The sequence below is a fragment of the Amphibalanus amphitrite genome, unplaced genomic scaffold, assembly GCF_019059575.1.
Source record: "Amphibalanus amphitrite isolate SeventyFive unplaced genomic scaffold, NRLGWU_Aamphi_draft 000163F_arrow, whole genome shotgun sequence".
Lineage (NCBI taxonomy): Eukaryota > Metazoa > Arthropoda > Thecostraca > Balanomorpha > Balanidae > Amphibalanus > Amphibalanus amphitrite.
In genome coordinates this window covers 825,660-847,716 of record NW_024881658.1, presented here as the reverse complement: position 1 = coordinate 847,716, position 22,057 = coordinate 825,660, and the positions used below count along the sequence as shown (strand labels likewise).

The 22,057-nt window shown below is 51.7% G+C and overlaps 1 protein-coding gene across 4 annotated transcripts; it reads right to left on the bottom strand.

Moving 5' to 3' along the window:
* Positions 1–834: 834 nt before the first annotated feature.
* LOC122383400 (heterogeneous nuclear ribonucleoprotein K-like) lies at positions 835–21,996 on the bottom strand. Of its 4 annotated transcripts, none has more exons than XM_043369752.1 (12): positions 21,926–21,996; positions 19,096–19,124; positions 8,557–8,651; positions 7,271–7,327; positions 6,482–6,525; positions 5,830–5,902; positions 4,769–4,882; positions 4,256–4,384; positions 2,905–3,248; positions 2,384–2,567; positions 1,875–2,044; positions 835–1,061 (listed from the first exon to the last, which is right to left on the bottom strand). In XM_043369752.1, exons 1-12 carry the CDS (start codon positions 21,979–21,981, stop codon positions 1,034–1,036), a joined length of 1,323 nt encoding a protein of 440 aa, XP_043225687.1. In that variant the 5' UTR covers positions 21,982–21,996; the 3' UTR covers positions 835–1,033. The 4 variants fall into 4 exon arrangements, with proteins under 4 accessions (XP_043225687.1, XP_043225688.1, XP_043225686.1 ...); XM_043369753.1 differs by having other exon boundaries at positions 21,855–21,992; XM_043369751.1 differs by lacking the exons at positions 19,096–19,124; positions 21,926–21,996 and adding an exon at positions 10,971–11,194.
* Positions 21,997–22,057: the final 61 nt, after the last annotated feature.

Here is a 22,057-nt window from a genome sequence, read left to right as displayed (position 1 = left end):
TATATTTTAGGATATTTCTTTATTTTTAGGTCGGCGCGGCTGATCGTTGTCGAAGCGCCATTTGTCGGTACCCAAGGAAGTGATGAAACATGTCTTTTGACTGATCTCTTGAACCTCTCTACAGACGATTTCGATCTATGCGCGATGTTCTTCACCCAGATAGTCATTTTGTCGGAGCACTGTCCCAGTTACCGAAGTCCAATGTCCAATGAATCCGCACTTTCGCTTCAAACTAAAGGACAAAATTGCCAAATTGCCAGCTCCTCGACAATCGGCTGGTAGCACAATACTGCTTTCGAGCGAATGCATCGTTCTCAGTTACGTTCCCAAATTTTACGTAAAATACCTGCATAAAGACTAGGCATTTAGTCTCGCAAAGTCGGGTGTACTGTCAGGGACAGTTCACCTCGGGGAGAAGGGGCATTCCAGAAAATATATTCAGCGTTATTGCTACGATAGCCGGGTGCAAGCCTACAAAATAAGTCCTCTCCATATGCGGGCAGGTGGCGCCCAAGTAGCGCTCAGGCACTAACTGCCCACTGGTGACCCGCATACGGCGGGGACTTATTTTGTAGACCTACTGTACCGCCCATACACCACCTAACCATCCAGAACGACCCACTATCAGTATCGTCGAATGGAGGCTGGATGAACAACGAATCTGCCTGCCAGGTGACAGTATCCCTCGCGCGGAAAGTGTCATCATGGCAAATCGCTAGGATAGTTCTAGCACCGAATCATCAAAGCGCCCCAGCTCAATATCTAGCAATTGATGCCTGTGATCCGGGAAGACTGTAAAGTTCCGTTTTCATCAACATGCAGACAAGAAAGTCGTATAGTTTGTTACCATGTATTTGTGCGGGCGCAATTTGTTACAAAATGGGGGGTCTCTGCAGCTACAATGATGGCTATGATACGTGGGGACGACACGGGGCCGGCCGCGGTTGGCGCCGCGCGACTGACGCGGTCCTGGCGCGGTCAGGTCGCCGGGATGGGGGCGGTAGGAGCCGCCCGGAATGCTGATGGGGCGCGCTCAGTAGCCGCCGGCGTTTTCACGAACACTGTCGGCAGAATGGGGCGAGAGGCGCGTCAGGTCGCAGGTAGTTAGCTACTGCTAAACAGTGTGGTCAACGTAGCATTTTGAAGACAGCGCGTTAAAAAAAATGATTCAATGTAACGTGAAAAACACGACCAAATTCTCATTTTCTAGACTAGCACACGTATCTCCTCCCCGAAAACAAAGCATAAAGTCCTAAAAAAGCTCGAGCTTACAATACCGCCTTCGTCAGACCTTTCTCGACAAATTATCATCCTATTTCAGTCCCCCGATGCCTTCAAATATCTACCCCACAGTGTTGAGCATTCTTTTCATCCCTTCTCCACCTATCCCCGACCGCTTTCCTGACTGGCCGTCCCTCCTCCCGTTAGAGCGGCGTCGCTCCGTCACTCTCTCCAGGGCTGGTGGCGGGCGCGGCCGTCGGAGATTAGCGATTTCTTGTTTCTCAAAACTGAACAACAAAATCACTAGTCTTCCAGACGGCCGCACCGCTGTGAAGGGATGTTCACTGGCGACGATGGATCGGCGGAAGTGCTGCTCCGAGCTCGGAAGATGCAGGACATCAGCGTTTACTGCATTTTTATATCATCTTCACGGAATACTCCAGTGTCTCGCAGCTGGACCGATCAAAATATCGCATTGCTATTCTGGCAAGGACCCATACGTCAATTTCATGACTAGCGCTTTTACTCGTATCCCTTCATGATTTGCGCATTCCCACTCAGATCCCCTGTCCCACAACAGCCCGCACCTATCGTTACCCTCCCATTCAGTCACCAGCCTCCACCCGTACTCCGTCCCTCCCCTCGCGGCGCACCTCTTCTGCAGCAGGAAGTGGGCCATCTGCAGCTGCTCGCTGGTGCCCGTGATGGTGATGACTCGCTCGGTCGATCCGTCCCGCGCGTCGTCAATGTTGATCTGCGCGCCCGAGTCGGCGCGAATCTGCCGGATCCGAGAGCCGCCCTTGCCGATAATGGCGCCCACAGCCTGTGGAGAGGAGAAGGCCGGGTCAGGTGACGAGCTGCATATAACTCGACAAAGAATGGTTCGTCACAGGTTCGAACAGAACAGCGTGTCGATGAGACGTGAGAAATGATATATTTAAATGCACTATTATGTATGTGAGTCAGCAACACAAGTCTCAACAAAAGTCTTTTGAGTTATGAGCCGGTGAACGCGTCTAAAGTATGATCGCACCGTAACGCAACTATCCATCGTCCTACACAAACACCACTTATGAGAACTAGCCCTGCGAACATCCCCCATCCTCTCCATAACCCATCCTATCCCTCGCTCTCCTCCACTCCTCCAACCCGGGCCACTCACGCTCTTAGGCACGGAGAACTGCTGAGAGTCGGCGCCGCCGCCGCCGCCGCCGGACCCATTGCCCTGCAGCGGGGTCATCATGTCTCCTCCGGCCGGCGCGCCAAAGTCCATGCCGCCCGGCGGCAGCTGGCCCTGCATGCCCATGCCTCCGCCGCGGCCGCCGCCGCCACGCATGCCTCCGAATCTGGCGAACGGCGAGGGCTGGTCAGGTTTGGGGTGATGACAGCCAGTGGGGATGAGATGGGCTCCACAGTCGGGTGTGGGGTAGTCGATGATAACGTACCGCACTTGAAACCTCGATAAAAGTGCGTAAAAAGGACGATACTGTCACTGAATGAAGATGAGCTTAAATGAAAAAAAAAAGAATATTGAAGAAGAATACTAGAAATCAGCACGATAACTATCAAGAAAGCAAGACACCAATGCCTGTTTATCGCCAATCACATAACTATAAAATGTTTTGAAATGAGCATTAGCTAAAAGTCAATAATAATCATAAAAAACAAAAGCCAACTACTCACCCTCCGCGGGCTCCTCCCATGCCGCCGCGAGGTCCTCCGACGCCGCCCCCAAGGCCGCCGCCCATTCCTCCTCCCATTCCGCCGCCCATGCCGCCTCCGAGTCCTCCTCCCATGCCGCCGCCGCCCATTCCGCCTCCTCCCATGCCGCCGCGCATGGGGCTCTGGAAGCCGCCGCGACTCATTCCGCCTCCCATTGCGCCGCCGCGGAAGCCGCGACCCATGCCCTGGCCGGGTCCGCCGGCGCCGCCGCGGCTCCGGCCGTCCGAGAAGCCGCCATAGTCGGCCGCGTACATCTCGTCAAAGTTGGACGGGTCGTACGGGTTGCTCATGCCCTTGGGCGGGCTCTGTGGACGAGGGGACGGGCGCGTCAGCGGGGGGAAGATACTGCTACTGCTAACGGTGTTGGAGAACGGAGGGCCGTGTTAGCACCAGCGTAAAAACAATCAGAGGTAAATATAGTTCAAATGCATCGCAAATCCGAATCTTTAGCTCTATTGTCGCACAACTCATACAAAGCTTGACAAAGGAATTTTAATAACAGCTAAAAATCGTCAGAAGCTTTTACAGCTTCTGCTTACAGCTTACAGCTTCTGACAAAGTCTTCCCCATCTCCTAGCAGTTTGTTCGATACACCGTACTGCCGCCGGAATAGCTATTTTGCTCTTCCTAGTTCCGTCCAGTCTTTATCTCTATCAAGTCAAATGAAATAATCATTTTACCATCAGTCTGATAATTCAAACACCATGCTTTCTCGAGTTTGACCCACTACTTTCCCATCCAACATTTATCCGAACATTATCCATCCCTCTTTCTTTTGCTCTCGCCGCCCTTATCCACTCTCTCCCGTCTGATCCTGACGGCTCTTCCCTCCGCGTTCCCAGAAACAATCGCAGAAACAATCAGGGCTCCGTTGAGCCTCAGTATTACCGTCGCACAGCCCCCGGAGACAGACAGAGACGGACCGTTCTGGAGCGCCGGGCGCCAGCCGGACCTCAGTCCCAGCGTCAGAGAGGCCACTAATGGCCCTCGCTGGGGCACTCCAGCCGCGACCAGGCGCCGCCGGTTGCTCCACCGGGACGGCAGCACACGGCTCGGGGACAAGGAGACGACAAAAACGACAGACCGACACAGAAATAGCGCGGCGGGACGGCCGAGACGCCGGGGACGCCCACGGATGGGCTTATCCGGGCAGCCAGTCGCCATATGAGCGGCCGTCAGTGCATTTCTATATAGTCACCAAATCTTGCAAACGTCACTGTAAAACTCAGCAGGCGTACCGACTCTGACTAGCGCGGAGCGTCTCCAGCCCTGCTTGTGACGTCCTAGCTGACCTCACACTCCGAACACTCACCTCGTCGAGGAGGCCGAGGATGCGGCCCAGACACTCGATCACGTTGTCCTTGGGTCCGGAGATCTGTGTGACGCGGTCCGAGGACTGCGGGCACGGCTCCGTGTACACCCGGATCTGAGTGCCCGTCTCCTGTGGATGAAGGGGTCAAATCAGGTCATGTCAACGCCGGGTACACCCGGATCTGGGTGCCCGTCTCCTGCGGAAGAAGGGGTAGGTCAGGTCAGGCCAGCGCCGGGTACACCCGGATCTGGGTGCCCGTCTCCTGCGGGGGACAGGGGTCAGGTCAGGCCAGGTCAGTACAGTATCAGTGAGCGAGACGATACAGAAAGAGTAACACTTGGGTTTGGCAAACCGTACTTGCGTAAGATCGTGTTCATATAAACTGCTAACATGGTCAGTCAAACGTTCAAAATTTCAACGCACAATAATGCTGTCTAAAATACAGGGTACAGGTTGCACGACGCAACAATAAACCAGCGTACTCCACTGCTCCCTCAGCTCTACCGGACGCACCTCGCGCAGCTCCTTGATCTTGAATCCGGACTTGCCGATGATGCTTCCCGCCTGGCTGGTGTGCACCAGGAAGCGGATCTCGCCGTTAGGGGAGTCCGGGTCGCGGTTCGGAGACTGCCGGACAGAAAAAAAAACGGGCCAGGTCAGATCGGGTCAGGTCCGGTCAGGTCACGAGAGGGATGTTTGAGTTCAAAGTGCGAGTCGGCTCAAAAAACGGCAAAGAGAAGTGAAGACCTTGCTGAAGATATAAAATGTAGATGAAATTGATTCTGCTCAAGCACACGAGATTTCTATGCAGGAAATGAATAATGAAACTTACAGAAAGACAACAATCTGTTGAAGACAATAGTTGAACGATATTCGGAGTTAGGCAGAGGAGCAATGAATTGAGCCCGACGTATGAAGATTATCAGCTCTTGTAATGTTCCCTATAACTAATTGGTCATAATTATAATATGCAATAAACATGCATTCTATTTTTGGCACAAGAATGACTAGAGCCGATAAACACCGAAGTGCCTTTGACAGAACCAACTAGTGAATACAAATGTGAACAAAAACAAAACAAGAAAAGCTCTCGCCTCGGCTCACTCTCTTCATCTGTTTTCATTCAGCTAAAAATGTGGCAGCCTCACGGATGCATAATGCATGGCGAGGCTCGCAGTGCGCCATCCGACACCGATGCACCTGGCTCTGTGGACCTCCACCGTCGGCTCGTCCGTCCCGCCCCCGACGGCCCCGCCCCAGCTGACACCCTAACACAGACAAACGGCCCCGGCGCGGCCCAGAGCGGGGGAGGCGGCAGGCCGCCGCGGGGCCACACGCCACCTCCGACATTTCAGGCTCCGTCTGCACTCAATCTTAGTCTCAGGTGCCACCGAAATACCGTGTAACCGAAATACACCCACACTGCTTCTAAGAAGTTTTCGGGAGCAAAGGCACTAGCAGAGCAGGCAACACGAATTTTGAGACCAATTCATCAGCAAAACACCCCGCACCAAATCGAAATATCCATCCAACACACGAAGCAACATCGACGCGCCCGCTATCGCCGCACTCACGTCCTCCAGGTTGGGCAGCAGCTCCTTGGCGATTTTGAGTGTGGTCTCTCGGTCGGCTCCGATGTTGACGACCCTGTAACACGCCGGGCGGCGGTCAGACACCGACAGGGGCTCCGGCGCGTCCGACAGCGACATACGCGGCACGGCGGGCGGGCGAGCGTTACTGGCCGACTGATCACTGATCGCATATGGGCATGCATTAGCGCAACTAGGCAGGGTATACTAGTAATGGCACGATGATGAATTCTGCCTCTTTTAGCAAGAGCTATATCAAAAACATGTATTAATTTTAACTATTATTACGAGGCATGATAAGTAGAACACATTGATTCAAGCGGGTACTTATTCTATAGGCGAAACGGCAATGACTAGCGTTACTGAGAAGCAACAGGACAGACATCTTAGTCTCAATCGAAGCGGCAATATCGCGTTCCTCACAGGCACCGGTTTAACATGCATGCTGGCACATTATTATGTTGGCAAGGACGTGCCCCGGCAATGGGCACCCATTCAGAGTACGAGAGAGAAGTCGGCACATAAGGTGCCGACTGACTGAGCCTAACTGATGAGCTGAGTATTGATACATGAATAAGGGGTAGACAGAGATATATGATATAAATAATAATAATATATAGCGAGACTTGTTGGTTACCGTTCTGGGCCCATTGTATCTGGGATTGTGATTGAGGCACTGTTCTGTGGTGGTGGTATTCCGGGCCGGGCGGGGCAGGGCGCGCACGGCGCCGGGACAACCACCCCAATCGGCGCGGGCGCGGGCCGGGCCGGCACGGGAGGGCGGCACGCGCGCCGGGCGGGCACAGCGGGGCGGGGACACCAGAACAGGCGGGCAGAGACGGGGCAGAGAGAAAGAGAGAGAGAGGGAGGGGCAGAGTTAACGCCGGGCGGGACTGAGACGGCGGCCGGGGCGGCGCCGGACCGTCACAGAGGCGGTCCGGCGGCCCGTCCACCGTCGCCCACCCACACTCCAAAACCAAACACAACGCAAAACAAGAGCGCCGCCGCCGACTGAGGGCAGCCGCGCGGCGCTTGGACATTCGGGCGACGGTTATACGTGGCAATCCTACACGGCGGTGGCAACACTACACGGTAGTTCCTGACTGAATGGTACAAAAACTGGCATGAATAACCTACTTGGAATGGCAAGTTACATTACGGGAGACTTTTGGCACTTTTCAAAACATGGCAAAACGTGGCACTTTTCAAAACACAAACATGGCAATCGCATCGGAATATCGGGGGAAATAGTGGAGCCCGGATAAATAAAACAAAACAAACCAAAACGAACGAAATGAGAACCTATTCGGAATCAAACAGCGTCTATATATCGGGTTCAGGGCGACTATTTGGGCTCGGACGGTGCTTTACGTTATTTCGGGGGCACACTCGGGGTTTGTCGGGGGCGGGGAGGAGGGGGACGTACCTGTTCACGGAGTCGGCTGATGTTGCTGCCGCCGCGACCAATCACAGAGCCGGCCGCCTGGGGGCACGGCCAGGGGTCAGCAGGGGTCAACACAGAGCACTGTGGACTAATAGTGCTGATCCCTGTGCCCTAACAGGCACTGTGGGATTGCTAAGGGTACAGCAGTATGAAAAAATGATAATGTAAGATGGTAGTTACTGCAGGGAGGCATAGGCTACAACACAGGACCGATGAACGAGGGCCGTCGTTCTTTCCAATACGCTTACCCAGCTCTGAACACCTAATCTAAAAGGGAAACAAACCTTCATCGTTTTTATCAAGTCATTCTTTCGGAAATATTCTTCAAGATGAATTCATGCTAACCGTTGCCTTTTGCAAGGAGTCGGTTACAAGCATGGGTACTTAATGTGTTACGCCTGTTAGTTTCTTTTCAACTGTTCTTTCCTCGAGAAATGTTCGAAATGAGGAAACCTGGATTATTTATGTCCAAGTTTCATTGACATTTAAAGAAATCGAACCCAAATCAAGTAACATAAAAGTTCAGTTACAAAACTAAACTAACGGAATATAGCTGAAGTTCTATCTATACGGAAGAACAAGTTGAACCCATTGGCATTACTACCATATTCGACAAATTCCCACAACTTGTCCATGGCGTAACCATCACGAGTCCCGGCCTCTGAACTTTTCCACTTCCCTCACAATCGACCCATGCAGGGAGCGGCGGCACCGCTCCGTCAATCAATGTAGCGCCGTGTAGTGCCACGTAGCACCGCGTCGCGGGGAGGGGGGGGGGGGGGGTCCGTGACGACCGGTCTGGGTGACCACTGCGGGGGCGCCGGGTTTGTGTGGACCACTGCCCGGCAACCGACAGTAGCGGAGGGGCGGTCCCCACCCATCGACCCGTGGCGGGTGCCTGCTTCCTAGCGTTATGTAGCAACGTTGTCGCCAACTACGAGACCGTGTTATACAAGTTGCATTTATGCCACCACTCAAAAACTGCCTGTATGCATGTCTCTCAGTCGCATTGTATGTGACAAAACTATATTTTAGATCACAGAACTAGGCAGGAGCCTTGCTTCACTTTGACACAAGAAAGTTAGCTACCCCGAGCATCAATCGATGAGAGTGAACAAACAATACTCAAAATGTCATTTACGCTCCCAACGCGGGTAAATTTCACTGCATGCCAACCACGGTTTGGCGCCAGTCAGCGACGACTAAAAGGCTGCCCCTTCCCCAGGTCTCCCCCCCCCCCCCCCCCCCCGATGTCCCTGTCCACTCACCCGGCTGCTGATGAGCAGTCGCAGGGAGACATCCTGCGAGCGGTACCGCTTGGTGGCGTCCATGTTGCCACCCTCGTCCAGGCTGCGCTTCATGCCTGTGGGGTAAGGAACGGGCGTCACTGAGGTGTCACAGTGTCATCAGCGTTAGCAGATGTCAACAGTGTTATGGTGAGTCACGAGTGTCATCAGAGTCATTAGTGCCACCAAATGTCATTGGTGTCATCAAGGTTATCATTGTCATCGAGTGTCATCAGTGTCACCAACTCACCAATTGCTACCAAGTGTTCATTAGTGCCATCGAGTATCATTGATGTCACGATCGTCATGTGTCACAAGTTTCATCAAACTCCGGCAGTTCGGCCAACACCAGCGTATCCGCACCCAGCTCATCAACGAGCGCTAAAACGGGAGCACAAAGCACTTTCCGCGAATAATGGTCGATGTCATTTCCTCTCTTGTTTTGAAAGCCTATTAGCAATTCAAATATGGGTTATTCATCTCGCGCGTCTTTCTAAGAGGCTTACAAATTCATTTCGCATTTGACGCCGTCGCCGTGTCACGCAGAGCTCCAATATAATGGGGATGATAAATGAGAAACGCATTGATGTCTATCAACTTTGGTATTTCACCCCTTCTGATCTCTATCATTATGGATAATGAGAGTCAGAAATGAAATGAGATGCTTTTACATTCGCCAATGCGACAAAGAAAAAATCCGAGACTGGCCACTACGAGCAGGCAGACTGACCGAGAGCAAAGCAAAAGCACACATCCAAACCAGGAAACATGTAAAAACCAGGGACGCCATGAGACGGCCAGGAGCCCGTGACCGGACCATTGCCCCTAGAACAGTCCAGGACTTTCCAGTAAGCCATGGGATATCGAATCAGGACGGAGTTCCTAAAACAAATCACGCCTCCGGCCTCTGAGACAGCCAAGGACCTCTTAAGATAAACCGTTTCGGATGACCTAAAAAAGGGACCAGGACACTGCAAGGGCCCTTTGAACTATCGACAGCATTACAGTATATATTCAAGAAAAAACTATCTTGGATGACGATAATTCAAAACATACCGATGAAACTGATTCAGCTGAAACTGATAAAATCCAATAAATATCTTATGAGAGATATGAACTTCCCGTCCCCAGTCGTTACCATATGAACACCAACGAAGTAGAAAACCACCAACGTGATCAAACTACTACGGTACGATGCAATCATGCATAACGTGACCTAGCTAACAAAACTAACAGCCACCAAGCAGGCATACTACAATCAGCGACCTCACCTAACTCAAACCGTATTCCGTCCTAAAAGCATGAACCGTCCTATTTCAAAATCAAACAGAACTCAACGAGTATTCAATCCGCGTTATGCCGATGCCACTGGAACAGCGCCGCTCGCGCGGCGGGCGAGCGGGGGTTCCGTGGGGCGACCCAGCGCTCCTCGTTACGACCCGAGGGCGTCGGTCGTTACGACCAATCGTTATCCGGGGGCAGCCGCCAGGTGGGGGGGAGCGTTTTTGTCGTTACGTCGATCAATAGCCGCCACGTTAACAGGACCGGTGACGTCACAGCGCGTGGCGTGTCCTTCCGGTGGCGAGTGGTCGGTCAGTCGGGAAGGGGATAACGAGAGGAGCGTGCATTGGAGAGTCTGTCAACTGTTGCCAAACCGCAGCTGGGACCACTGACTGGCACTGCCCGACACGCCAGCCGGAATGACTGGGTAAAACGGAGACCGCACCTGGCCACACGACCTCCCTCCTTTACACACACGGCCACCTACCCTGCTCTGGTGCGTATACGGTCGGGCCGGCCGGTCGAGCGCACAATATGTCGTGACGCGGCACCGAGTGGCGAGCGACGCTGGCTGGAGGGGCGGCCGACAGACACTGGCGCGCCGGCTCTGCCGCTGCTCCGCTGACGTCAGTAGCGCGTATAATCGATACGTCCCGCTCCCGGCCGAACGGCACACCCTCTGCCGCCGCCGCCCCCGCCGCCGTCCCCGCGCGCGCGCAACGACAGAACTCACCGAACGAGACGGGGACAGGTGGGAAACCGAGCAGCTTGCCGCCAAGGAAGGAAATGTTTATGTAGGTTTATGGGGCACAGAAAGAAACCAGCAAATCAATGCTACTAAACCAACTTTTTGTCCTGTGAAACAGAAGTGAGGAACATAAGAAGCCTGTACACAATGGGAACATGAATATAAAATACCAATTGGGCTCTCACCTGAACATCTCTAAAAAGCGAGGACCAGAAATGCTACTAAAAGGGAAAGAACAAATAACCCACAGGCCACAAGGGGCCTAAATGGCCCCTAAATGCCTAAATGGCCAGACAAAAAGTACTAAAAGTAAGCGAAATCCAAACAATGACCAAACAATCATTTTGGTTTATATCAGTGACCGTACCTGGCATTTGTGCGCCGCGCGTCGCCGGCGGCGGCCGCCGACGGAGCGGAGTCGCCAGCGCGTGCCGCGGTGGCCGCCGGACCGGAGCGGCCGCCCGCGGTCCGCCCAACCCCACAACTGACCCTCTGGCAACAAGTCGGTCGGACGGCGGCCGGCCGCCGGACGTGGCGGGCCACCATTGGGCCAGGTGTCGGCCGTTGCCATGTTTGCGTGGCCCACCGCACCGGTTGCCATAGAGACCGATAAACAATTCATACGGTGGCCCGGTGTAATCGGCCGCTTTATGGCAGGCCAGGGCCGGACGGCCATCGAGGGGGCCCGAGTCACCGGCGCAGTGGCGAAATCCGCCGGCTTGAGCCGCATCGGGTCCACAGAGCTGACGGCTTACCGAAAATAAACCACGCACGCCGCCACCAACCGGCCACCGGGCAACGCGATATAAAACGCAGCGAGCCGCAAGTAATCGAACGGAAGCATGTGTGTAAGCCGACAGAACCCAGTCAGCCGTATTTAACGTCTCCAAAAATAGACCCATCTTTCCAGAAGAAGCCCTCTTACGGCAATACATTCAAACTGACGACATCTGCCACAAGCACACAGGCAAAAACAGCTCTTACATCGCCACGGAAATCACCGGTCCTTTCCGGAAGTGCTTTCGGCATCACTCTCACTCTCCTGCGTCCCACAAACGGTACGGAGCGCACTGCTGCGACGTTCCCGTTCTCCCGTGTTCCGCGGCTTAGGAAGCGCCGGTCCAGCGGCGGCACGGCCAGGACAGAGCGTATAACTTCCTGTGCACCACAGCCGAGGAAGCGCCGGTGCATCGACAGCAAAGCCGAGATCTCGGCTTCAAATGAGAAGGTCGCACTTCCGTGTCACTCTCCTGTGTTCCGCAGCTCAGGAGGCCGGATAGCGCTCCTGACCTCCCGTGCTCCGCAGCTCAGAAGGAACCGGTCCCGGCGGCGCGGCACGGCCGAAAACGCACTCCTGTGTCACTCTCCAGTCTCCCGTGCTCCACAGCTCAGGAGTCACCGGTCCCGGCGGCGGCACGGCCGGCCAATCATCGCCGACCGCCGATAATCGTGCCCCGGTGGCCGGCTCCGGAGGCGGCTCGCAGCGCCGTTACCGACGGACGGCCATCTCCTGATTGAATCTCGATCGGCTCACCGGCCGGCAAATTGGAGCCGACCGGCCGAGAGCGACCGGCGCCGGCCGCCGGCGACGCCACCGGTCGGGGACGGAGCCACCACGCCTGCAGCAGGCCGTCACCTCCCGCCGGGCGCCTCCATATGGACCCGCCTGGGGCCGACGCAGCGGGAAGATGGCCGCACACGGCCGACTGGAGTCGACAGCCGTGTCGCCGACAGACAGCGCCACAAAAGACACCGCCCGTTCCATTGGCCGGCCGGCCGACAGCCGCGGACTGCTCGACCAAAATACGCCGTCGCCGCCGACGCATTCAGCCTAGCCGGCCGCGTCCCTGGCACGCACCGCAGAAAATCGGAAACGGAGGCTCCTTCAGAGTTTTTCCTCGGAGTAGAACAGCGCCGCAGAATGGGAGGCCTTTGGGGAGCAGATAATTTGCAGCCGACCGAGGCAGCGGCTTCAGCGGGACGGAGAGGACAGCGCGAGACGGAGCATCGATCGCGGGGGAGCGGCGCCCGCCGGCCGACGGCCCCACACTGGCCCGGTAGGCTGCGCCGCCGGACCGTCGAGCGCTGCGGCACAGCGGCACAGTACAGGGAGAATGCAACGCACCGCGCTCTTATGACTGAACGAGGAAACTTGCATCGGAAGCAGACGATACTAATCAACTAGCAAGCTGATAGAAAATGAGCTATAGTGAAAAGTTTGTATTTGCTGAGATGTAAAAGATGTATTTTGCTGAGATAACGAACTCCCCGAACTCGGCGAATAAAGATACAGCACAGGATAGAAATCAACAGCAACCGATAAGCATGGAAACTGCTAAGGTGTCACCCGATCTGTAGGCTAAAAACGGCTGGGAACGACACGAAGCCACCGCCATGTCCGCTATCCAGAGGTTCTGCGGCGGCCACCGACGCCGGCCGGCCCGGTACCCTCTCACCTTTGCAGAGCGGCCATCGATCTGAGGTCACGTGACCCCACACCTACCACCGCTACAGGGATGTCGGCACCAGCCGAGCGGCGCGGGGCGGTAGCGACCGGCCTCAGAGTGACCGCTACGAACGGTACCCCACCCCGAGTACGAACTACCAACAACTGCCGTCATGAATAAGCAATAAATACGAGTAAATGGGATGCACATTGCATATATTTTATAGGGCTCAAAGCTTACTATATACGCGATAAGGTTCAAGTTGCCAGACTAAAAAAAAACAGCAAAATGACGAAAGCATGATCACTGTTTTCTTCCTGGATTTCCACACTTCCAGTGAAAAGACTTAGTAGGAAGAGTTGAGTACTTAGTGAATATTTTGACGACGCAAATGTCACGGCAATGATTGCTTGAGTCACCAAGAAAGGTTTTCCATTTCGGCGTTGACACCCGTCACAGTAAGGTCCTGACAGCGCATCGAACGAAGCGTGAAGTCATGCAGCAGTGACGAAAATGCGACAGTAGTTGACAAGAACCACTCGTGTTTACAAATACGGAACACTTTCAGATCAGATTGAGAGCACCGCACGTTGTAACATTGAGGAGCTGTCACAATTATTTGCCAATGCAAGCCTCGAATAGCCTCATGCCTTACATCCGAAGTTATAAATGGCGAGCAATTATGTCAGCGTTATGTGACGACTAAGATTTTTTAGCGAGCCCCAGTTCGACTTTCATCTGTCTTTCTTCACACTAGACCGAAAAACAATGCCTGGCCACACGTCCCAATACACAATGGACTAGACCGCACGACCCTTTCCGATCCCCGTCAGCGCAGACCCTCGGCAATCCCTCAGCCACACGACCCTACTCAGTTACTCGCGCCACCCATCCTTCCGGCTGACGACTGTCAGAGAGCGCACCGATACCGGCTAATATCCATCGAGTACAATTACATTACCCTGCGCGCGGCACGTGCTCCGGGTGCTGATATGAGCCAGACGGGCGGCTATTACACGGAGTGATCATCTATGCTGTCATAAGTAGACGGAGATACTCCCGCCAAGGCAGGCGGACCAGTCACAAAAATTAACGATATCGGCATCGGTAATAGAAAACGTGTTAGGAAAAAAACACTTGCTGGGTTAAAACTGCAACTTTACATCCGAACAGGCATCAAATTTGGCTTAATTACTGGAATTTGAATGCCATTTTCACTGGTAGGGGACAAATATCAAAAGATAGGTTCATATGTCAAAACAAGGAGTTGGTGAAATATACGTCACAATCACTCGTACAAAGTTTGACAGCTCCGCAGCGACCGTCAGTCAATTTTGATGCCTCTTTTCTGAAACGGCAGAGCCGTATTCGGAGACTGACGAACTTTCCCATTCAGTGGTGCACTATGACACTGACGTCCACGGGTCATATAAGTGTGGCAGTTTGTAGTCTAGGTCAGACGGGGTCCACCGGCGCCCATAGTCTCTCCGCGCTGCGTAAGTGATGCCGACAGCGGGCTGGCGGCCTCCCCGGGGAGTCGTTACCCGGTCACCCGAGGGAGCCGGGCCGCATCGTCGACCCGTCCCCACCGCCGGCGGCGACCGATGGCCCCCGGAACGGTCGCCGTGGGGCGGTACTGTCCGCGCCTAGGTCTACATTATGCATCGGCAGGTAGCGCGAACTGTTTGGCGCCAATCACTATGGCAACGTGTGGGCGGCGTCGATCGTTAGGGGGTGGGGTCGGGCGGGCCGGCGGGCCGAGGCGGGGGAGCCGGAGGGGCGGCCGAGGCGCCACCTCGCGCTCCGCTTGGGATCGATCGCGCCGCCGAGGACCGATCCGCCAGCGGAGGAGTGGTTGCCGCGGCAGCGCCAGCGCGCGACAATACAGCACAACTTACTTTCATTCTATGGAACTTAGCGGGTTTCCGAAATATAGCGGTGCTGTTGCGATTTGCCTCGATAAGATGATTGTAATGCTGAAGTGATAAGAAGTGATAAGCTTTACCTATCTGTAAGAATCTTGGCTTTACCCGGACAAGTCAAGGTATCGTATCACGTTTACGGGAGGATGGACGAGAGAATATGGATAAATCTTGACGGGTTTGAAGTTTGAACTTTGATTGAACAGCCATCAGACGTGAAATAAACAACTGACCTTTTTGGACTTGGCTATCACATACATGAGTAAAATGGAGTTTATAACTGTTTGGAGAATACGACGAAAACCACTCATGGACGTGGCGAATAGTTTGCTTCAGTGTTGCCCACAGTCCGGTCAGTAAGTACCGTCACTGGAGGCAAGTCAAGAGAAGTAGAGATAAGAGCTAACAAAAAATCCGAAGCATGTAGGTTTACATTATTCAACTGAATCACTGAACACAACAGCCTGGAACCGCGTGCATACAAAACACTGAAAGTGCAAACTGAGCAAAAGCCCTAGAGCGGCCTTGCTGCATGGTAAAAAAAAAAACACTTTAGAAGACACTATGGCAAGACATAGTGTCAAGACAGGCCTAGAAAATCGAATATTGAAAGCCTTGCTATCCAGCCGAAGATAGGTATGTATTACAATGTGTCCCTTGCGAGAAACATTCACTATTGATGTTAGATGTGTAATACAAGCAAAATGAGAACTGCCCCGTCATTCCATGACGTAAGATCCTGAGGCTATAGTTTTCAGCATCCGGCAGAGGTGTTTTATGTTCCCGAAAGCTTATAGCATGAATATGAAACATTCATTCGTAAAATGCGCCTCTCGAGCTTCAAGCAACCATCCCGAGTGACCATCAGCTCGATCTAACTTAGCCAGCTCCGTGTCAAACGGTCTTCACAAGTTCACTGTGCCCCTGCGTGACGGAGTGTCAGTGAGTTTAAAAAAGGGTTCCATCACTATCCTGAACGCGCACACCTACCCGATGGTAGCACTAGCCACTGCGGCACGAGCGACCGACGTGGCAACCGGAAACGGGCACTTCCGCCAACAGTAGCACGGGACCAGTCCCTCGGTCGATTAGAATACGGAGTGTTGGAAGGGGGATGGGACCGAATAGGCACTCACGGCACTTTCAGTAGAGTGCCTAGTGACGAAAATTCGGACGCAGCGAGGGTGTGTGCATGTGTGCACGTGCAGCAGCCGTGCATGGGCGCATTTAGGCATAAATGAGCATTGTCCTGGGTACTGGAGGGGGGGGGGGGGGCATTGAGCGGCCGGACAGTGGCGCCGTCAGCCGTGACACACGTGTGTCCAGTTTGGTAACCATGGCAACAAACACTCCACAGTCGACTTCAAAGCGGTCGCCGACGGACTGGGGCCATTACGAGGAGTTGGCAGCGAGCCAGCGCAGGACAGAGGGTCGCCCTCGCCGCTGAACCAGTGTGAGGACGGACGGGCGGAACTAGATCAATGCGGGCCCGGCTCGGTCGTCACGACAGCACAGCGGCGGCCGTTACCACGTTCACGGTCCATACAGGAGTGCGGCCACTGAGCGGGGCGCTTCTACACAGTTCAATACACGACACTGGTCACAAATGCAGCCATGGGCATGACTTTTCAGGAAAAGAATAACGTGGCAAAATTACATTTCAACCCTCAATTTAAAAAAAAAATGAAAAGTGAATGGTTCATTCGATATGTTGTTTCTGCTAATTACCTTCTGTCCCAATCAGTGATCGGCATCACGTCTACAAAGTACAACATATCATTGATAATTAAAAATGGTCAAATCAGCGGGCACGCCTCGCCCGCAGTACACTATATAAGAGATCAGCGACCATAGATCACCTCCAGCTACAAGGAGTCGGAGGCGAGCGGACGGACGGACCCCCCAACCGCCCGAGCAGACAAACTAGCACGGAGAGTCGAGCTACCCGGCGCCGGCCGCGAGCCGCCACCCTGATCCCCTTTTACCCGGCCCAGTGAGCGCCCGAGGCCAGCCGGCGCCGTCCGTACATCAGCCGACCGCGCCGGCCAACACAATTATTATCAGTCACCGCCTACGGGCAGAGGCAGACCATACGGTAAAAAGAAACGCGCAACATCACAAAATTAGGAAAATATTACACCACATTGGTGCGTGCTTTATTATATTAATAGAAAAATGTTTTAAATGATAAATATAAAAGAAATTACCAGAAAAATGGCTTAGTAGCACAACGGAAAAAAGAGGACTGCAAAGGCAAACAGCAAAGTCACTAATGCGTTGATTCCAGGAAATCCGGCGACCTGTCATATCCAGCTACAGGGTGAGCCATAAAGATTTACCCATAGAAAATTTTATGTTATTTCCAAAAGGTTGGCGTAGGTATGCCATCTTTGGTATTAGTATATATTAAGTCCGAGTGGACAATTGTGACGCTGTTGATACAAATATGCAACAGCAAAAAAATAAGGTTTTAGGTTAGGTTAGGTTGTAGGTTTGTAGGTTTTAGGTTGGTAGGTTTGTAGGTTTGTAGGTTGTTAGGTTGTTAGGTTGTAGGTTTGTACTTTGTAGGTTGTAGGTTGTAGGTTGGTAGGTTGTAGGTAAATAGGTAAGGTTAGGTCAGGTTTGATTATGTTTTTTCTTTTATTTCCAGGACATATAAGTAGCATTTTTGGATTCAGAAATAATGTAAGAATGTGAAAACTTTATCTTTTAACAGACACTCGGACTCAATGTATACTTTTACCCCATCTCTTTTGCATATATGTCGCAAATTTGTCTCCAATCCTGACAGTTTAGCTCATTTTGAATATGCTCGTCCACTGTCTCTGCTACGCTCCTGAAATGCGAGGTCGTCTTAACGCACATCCGCCGCTCCTGAAATTCAGGAATCACCACTGGGTGTTGGCTGCTGAACACTCCTTGGTCTAAAGAATGCTGGGCACAATTTATCCCAGACTTCAGCCCCACGGGCTTCGCAAACTGAAAATATACTACATTTATTAGTTATGAGATTAAGTTGTTATATGAACGTAAAAGATAACACAGCTATGTCAGCGCGCCTTGAAACAAAAGTGAAATTTTCGATGGGTAAATCTTTATGGCTCACCCTGTATGAAAGGAGATAATATTTGAAACTGAACGATGTATGCAGACGCCAACGACTAACGTTCATGATTTAATAATCAAATTTCAGAAGGAAAAACATATTTCTTTTTAAGCACTGCAGGACAATTAGAATGACAGGTGAAACAAAAGACCACAAAATACCACGATAATTGAATCTCACAAACTTCCCACGGGGACATCAGAAACAGACTCCGCACCAACAAGTTCCAGTCAATTTGCCAATAAACTGACCCTTTAGGTACAACTCCTTCGAAAAGCATTCCAAAAAGCTGGTCCCGAGATCACATTTGATCTTCACAGCAGGTTATTCCACCGGCTTGAAAACACGGCCTTAAATTGGCGTTTCTCTCCTAAATGAAGTAGATTCACGGTTAAATGCATCCTTTAGGACAGTCCGAAGTCTAACGATTACGACACCCCAGTTATTTTACCTCCTTCGGTCAAGCATCGTCCCTCCCTTGTCAGGTCAAATAAGAACGTTACTGTTTTTGGCTGCGATTGGGAAGGAGGTGCGCAATAATTTAAAAGAGCAAATTTTTAGCAAATCAGGAATTCAGGTAAAGCAGTCTCCTAAACCCGAACTGCCTACAAAATGAGCCCACCGAGCGGTTGAGTAGAAGACGCCGGGGGCGCCATCTACGATCGATGCCCAGCGCTGACAGCGACACCAGGCGCCGGTCCCACGAGAACGGTGCTACTTCCATCCCCACCGCATTCTATTCTCAGCTTTCCAAAATATTTGCATGATTGTGTGAGACCACCAGAAATAACCACCTTTCAGCCCAACTTCCCAGCCTACTCTTACACCTTTTCATGCCTTTGCAAGAGCAATACATAAAAACCGACGACATTCTGACTTCATAATGAAGCACGAGTGTCCAAGCAAGTAGTCAACTTGTGTTTTTGTTTTATAAAGATAGATCTGTTGCACTAAAATAAAAGCAACGAAGACGTCTGGCATATGAGTAGAGCAAACAAGTCTGCACAGTGTACTTACTGCTGGTGAGTGATGTGGTGCGCGAGTTCCTGAAACAAAGAACATTGTTATTACTCGGTGATTGTGAAACATCAAACATTTCCAAACAACATTGTGTTGTGCACCACTATTTTATATAAAAAGAGCATAACAGCCAAATATTCATACATGGAATATTATCATTAGCATAGGATCTCAGCTTCACCGGCTTAAAACCCAGCCTGCAAAACGTAGCGGATGTCCGCGGATTACGGTTGCTAATAAAGCTCGGTTTCGTTGTGCTTGCGCCGGGCGTGCAAGCTCAACTTTGGAACACTACTTTGTTTGAAAGCATATTTGTGCTACATTTTAACGAACGCCATTTAATTGCGTCCTAGAAAAGCTATTTCTGGCACCAAATAGCTGTTCAAGCCTTGACATGGTATGCAGCACCTATTTGGCGATAACCAGCACCTACGGCGAAAAATGAGCCAATTTAGCTGTTTCTATCCCTAATTCTTCGGAGTGGTCTGCTCTAAATCAGGAATCTGGCACCTAAATGCTGAACGTAGCACCTAGTAAATATTGTAGGAGAGCAGATGGCAGCACTGTCGAGTCAACTTCTTCAATATATTATTCCATTAAGTCTATGGGATGCTCCAACTTCACAATCAAATCCCTGACCACCTCTGATGTCACGGAGGAAGTCCTTGGGTGCTTGGATCAAACTGAGCGGCTCAAGCAGACTATGCATCATTACCCTGAAGTGTACCCGACCCAGTCTGCAAAGTAGGGCTCGCAGTTCGACGAGACGCACCGGCCCTAGTTCAAAATCCACACCAATCCTTGAAACAGAGCCGGAAAATCCGCACCAAAGCCGGCTGGTTAAAAAAAAAAATGCGCACCGAGCCCGCACAAGTGACCAGTTGAAACTTGAAAGCCGCACTGATATGAGCCACATTGATATGATATGAGCCATTGATATGAGCCACAAGCCTGCCGTCTCAGCAGTATGGAAATGGAGCAGGAAACAATATTCTTACAGATAGCGGGAAATACGCACTCCAAGACAAGAACAAAAAGCATGACACACCAATACAAGAAGTAAGAACCCTATCTGGTACCGGCCCCTGGCGACTCGTCCAGGGTGATTATTGTCCGATGTACTATGGTTGCCCTAATGGTGTCGACACTGCCATTTAGCTAAACAGCTTGACAACTAGTGAAGGCCCCAGTTACAAAAATTGAAATATGAATGGCAAAAAGTGGACCCATCGCATGCATGCATTTTTGGTATTTCTTGTTAGGTCATTAGCTGTATCGAACAACAAATCTGATGGGCAAGTCATTTACAGCGGAATTTACTACTTATGGCCTGGCTACACTATGCGTTTTCTGCGTGCGTTTTTTGCGAGTTTGCGTGATTTGCGGAATATCGTTCTAGAAAGAAACGATATTACGTTTTTGTTATATGTTTTTTATATAAACTTTTGATTAACATAAACGTTTTATTAACTTTTATATGAATATTAAAGAAGTTTAATTAATAGTAACCTTTTTCTAGAACGATATTACGCAAAACCCGCAAACGCGCAAAAACGCACGCAGAAAACGCATAGTGTATCCAGGCCTTTAGCCGCGTCACAGTGGTGGTCCTCAAGGCCTGCCATCAGCCATTGCGCATCTCGCCCTACCACCGAGCGACAATGCCAAACCCTCACATGAACCGAGCGCATCTCGTTCACGAATGCTGCAAAGTGCAGAATGCAATAAACTCAGCTTTCAACGCAACTTGTTGGCTGGTCGAAGGCGCCCGATAAATTATTCACGCTGGACTGCTACTGCTTGAAACGGCGATTTTCTGGCCCTCCCATCGGCCGTACCAATCTTGAATCTCAGTCATCGGCCGTGCTCATCTCTCTCACTCTACCACAAGCACCTCGCAGAGCCAAGCGATGCGTTTTGTGTTGTAACAGTGCAGAGTGTGAACTTGTGGGTGACCCACGTGCTTGATGGGACCACCAGCACTGGTAGTCCGTTCTGAACACAGCACACTCATTTAGACCCGGGAGCACACTGAGTTACATGAAGTTGAAGCTCTAACAATGTTTTTTGATTGGCCTCATCTATCTCATCTGAGGGGTGTTCACGGGCACCACAAACTGCTGAGTGTGGTGTGTGCAGTGTGTGCAGCAGGCGTGGGGGTAAGGGATGGGTAGGCAGTTCTGACGTGATGGCTGCGTGCGGTGGACAGTCCGCTGTGGCCCGTCCCGACCGGCCACAGTGGTCGCTGTGTGCGGGGACAGTAGGCCGTCGTAGGGACGCAGTGGGCGGAACTTGGAGGCTGTGTATAGTCCGACTGCACACGGTCCATGAACAACCTTCCGGTGTCATGTCCAACACCAAGCCAATTCCGCACTGCACCATGTAATACTTTATAGGTACCGCACTTTACTAAATCATCGGCATCTCACCAGGCCAAATCCGCACCACACCAGACCAAATCCGCACCAGCCAAACAATCTCACACCGACAAGATCTCGTCAAAATTGCTATACTTTGCAGACTGGTCCCTGACTGATGCATAGTGATTTACCAATAATCTGTCATTGATTGCCAAAATAACCTAATCCAAGTAAATTGCTTAACGTTGATGGCCGCTGAATTCCAATAAAATGAATTAAAAAAGGCGCGAAAATGAAAAAGGTGAATTCGGATCAAGGTATCAAACCATCAATTCAACATGCAAAAGATGGTCTATTACGAAGAAAAGCAAGACATGCTTTCGAAAGTAATCTTACCAAACTAAAATCACGATCGAAAGACGTTAATTCACAATAAAAGCCGGACAACAGCTCAGAAGTCCACACACAAATGGCGGCACAACAAGAAAGGACGCGCTTCAATTGTGGCGCACTCTAAGCACATGCTTTTGTGCAAGGATACCCTTTTGTGCATTCAAGCTTCCGATTACACACAAATCATGCATTATTCTTCTGACGTC

Coding starts and splice junctions, on each gene's coding strand:
- LOC122383400 (XM_043369752.1), bottom strand. CDS start 21,981: ATGTGCTTAGAGTGCGCCACAATTGAAGCGCGTCCTTTCTTGTTGTGC. Junction 7,328..8,556: donor GACTGCTCATCAGCAGCCGG/GTGAGTGGACAG, acceptor CCGTGCCCCCAG/GCGGCCGGCTCTGTGATTGG. Junction 2,045..2,383: donor AGTTCTCCGTGCCTAAGAGC/GTGAGTGGCCCG, acceptor TCCTCTCCACAG/GCTGTGGGCGCCATTATCGG.